The sequence below is a fragment of the Penaeus chinensis genome, chromosome 10 (genome assembly GCF_019202785.1).
Source record: "Penaeus chinensis breed Huanghai No. 1 chromosome 10, ASM1920278v2, whole genome shotgun sequence".
NCBI lineage: Eukaryota > Metazoa > Arthropoda > Malacostraca > Decapoda > Penaeidae > Penaeus > Penaeus chinensis.
The window spans coordinates 8,632,564-8,635,063 of record NC_061828.1 but is presented as its reverse complement, the minus strand read 5'-3'; the positions used below and the strand labels follow the sequence as shown (position 1 = coordinate 8,635,063).

Genomic DNA, 2,500 nt, shown 5'->3' with positions numbered 1-2,500 from the left:
AGAATTCTGTGGCGATCTTTTGGATTCAAAACTAGAACGAAAATAAAATAAAATAAAATGCAAAAACAGGGCCTAAGAAAAAGTGGGGAGTAGAAATATGAAAAAGAAAAAAAAGAACAGAAATACTTCGACTCGTGTGAACACTGTCGAAGATTTAATTTCTGTAGAAAAAGAAAATGAAAATAAGAAGAAAAAGGGAAATAAAAAGCATGTTTTACAGTGCGCATTAAAATAAAGCTTTTTTTTTTCTCTTCTTTTAAAAGGAGGGAAGGAAAGCTGGGAGATGGAAAATCTGCGTGGTTCCTGGGGAGAAAAAAAAAAAAAAAAAACACACCGAAAAAAGCGGAAGAAAAATAATATCAAAATAATAATAAACTTACAGAAGAGAACAGCGACGAACTCCTGCTCCTCGACGATTTTGTCAAGGATCTTGGCGTTGACTTCCTCGATCTGGTCCGGAAGTTCCATGGCCTCGAGGCTCGTCAGGAACTCCAGGACTCCAGCCTCGTCCATTAAGTCACCTGAGTTGGAGTGGGAGAGAGATTGTAAATGGAGAGAGGAAGAGAGAGAGAGAGAGAGAGAGAGAGAGAGAGAGAGAGTTGAGGGAGGGGGAGAGTTGAGGGTAGAGGGAGGGGAGGAGGGTGGAGGAGGGAGAAAGGGAGGGAGGGAGGGAGGGAGAGAGAGAGAGAAAGAGAGAGAGAGAGAGAGAGAGAGAGAGAGAGAGAAAGAGAGAGAGAGAGAGAGAGAGAGAGAGAGAGAGAGAGAGAGAGAGAGAGAGAGAGAGAGAGAGAGAGTTGAGGGAGGGGGAGAGTTGAGGGTAGAGGGAGGGGGAGGGAGTGGAGGAGGGAGAAAGGGAGGGAGGGAGGGAGGGAGAGAGAGAGAGAAAGAGAGAGAGAGAGAGAGAGAGAGAGAGAGAGAGAGAAAGAGAGAGAGAGAGAGAGAGAGAGAGAGAGAGAGAGAGAGAGAGAGAGAGAGAGAGAGAGAGAGTGAGTGAGTGAGTGAGTGAGTAACAAGCAGACAAACAGACAGATTTTCTTTTTTTTAAGAAAAGAAGACATTAATTGCATTCATACCAACATATAAAATATATAACAAATATCATTAACAAAGCATAAAATTATATATTCACGTTTTCTCATTTACAAGGAGCTTGTCGTTTTAAGTGATGTGATTGTCTGTATTGTCTTCACTGTTAGTCATTTCAAACATTTACATTCATCAATGTGAAGCTATATCTATTAATATTCCTGTTAAACTGATTATCTAAATTCTTAACAGAATGCCAATGTCTGCGGCAGTAACAATCAGTCCACGAGATTTTCTCTATCCATACATATTTTATACCTGTTTAACTGTATGTATATCTGTCTACATGCCTACCTACGCACATATACAACTATTTATTTACTCACTTATATATATATATACACAACGGGTTCGGATATACTGACTTAATTTTCAAGATTTAATTTTAAGCACGAAAACGTACAGTTCATTAAATTTGACATATTGTGTAAAATTCCTTAGACGTCAAGTAAAAATATGTCTCAGAAAAGGATGAACAACATTATCAAAACTATTAAAATGTGTTAAAAAAAAAAAAAAAAAAAAAAAAAACGGCCAAAAAAATATGCTAGTCACGCTATGCCTAAGTTGCCCTTGACACGGCGAATTCTAGTCATCCCTTAGCCAAGTACTGGAGGGGATGGAGGGGGGGGGGTCAGAATTGTCACACTACGTCAGGGGGAAAGTGAAGGGGAGGGAGGGGGGGAGGGGGAAACCATACCATACTTGGAGGTACGGGAAAGAAGAGGGAGAACGAGAGGAGATTGGGTAGTAGGCACACTATGCCAGGGGAAGAGGTGGTGGGGGGTGGGGGGCGAGTGGCACCAAGACAGGGGGTCTGGCCACACCATGCCAAGGGTCGAGGAGCTAACATGCCAGGGGAGGCAGACCATTATGGGTGGAGGTAGAGAGGGAGGGGGGGGGGGGGGATAAAAGTAGGATGGGGAGGAGGCCGGTGTCAGGGAAATAATTTTAACATCGAGTGGACTGAAGGTGCGTGCGTACGTCTCTCAAAAGTGGCGTGCATCTGTCTGAGGGGAAATTATCTCAAGAGCTTCCCGCCAGTGAGCCTTTAGGCGCACGTCTGTTGGCGCTCTCCCTGCCAACGCAATCAGCATATTCGATACGTACATGAAGTAGTGAAAAATACAATACAATATTTTTCTCTCATATTTTCCAGCCTCTTGCACTTGATCCTAGACAATGACCCGAGTCTCTTCGCTTTTGTCCTGTCATCGAAGGAGAACGGAACTAAAAAAAACACTAAGGGAGAAATTCCGACCCGCTCGCCACTCGCGTTCTTCAAGTTAATAGAATCCTTGGGCCTGAAGCAAGTGGATTCTCGAAATCGTGTTTGTGTGTGTTGTGTGAAATATTGGTGCCGCGGTTGATTTTTTTGTATTAAGTTTTTTATGATCTTGTTCACTGTCTATTG

The 2,500-nt window shown here is 42.8% G+C and overlaps 1 protein-coding gene across 8 annotated transcripts in view; it reads right to left on the bottom strand.

The window, feature by feature from the left end:
• LOC125029447 overlaps positions 1-2,500 on the bottom strand; it is an 86,790-nt gene that overhangs the window by 55,745 nt on the left and 28,545 nt on the right. For all 8 annotated transcript variants that reach the window (XM_047619324.1, XM_047619323.1, XM_047619325.1 and 5 more), the window contains exon 3: positions 381-521. In XM_047619324.1, coding sequence (XP_047475280.1) covers positions 381-521 — 141 coding nt within the window. The remainder of the gene's footprint in view (positions 1-380; positions 522-2,500) is intronic.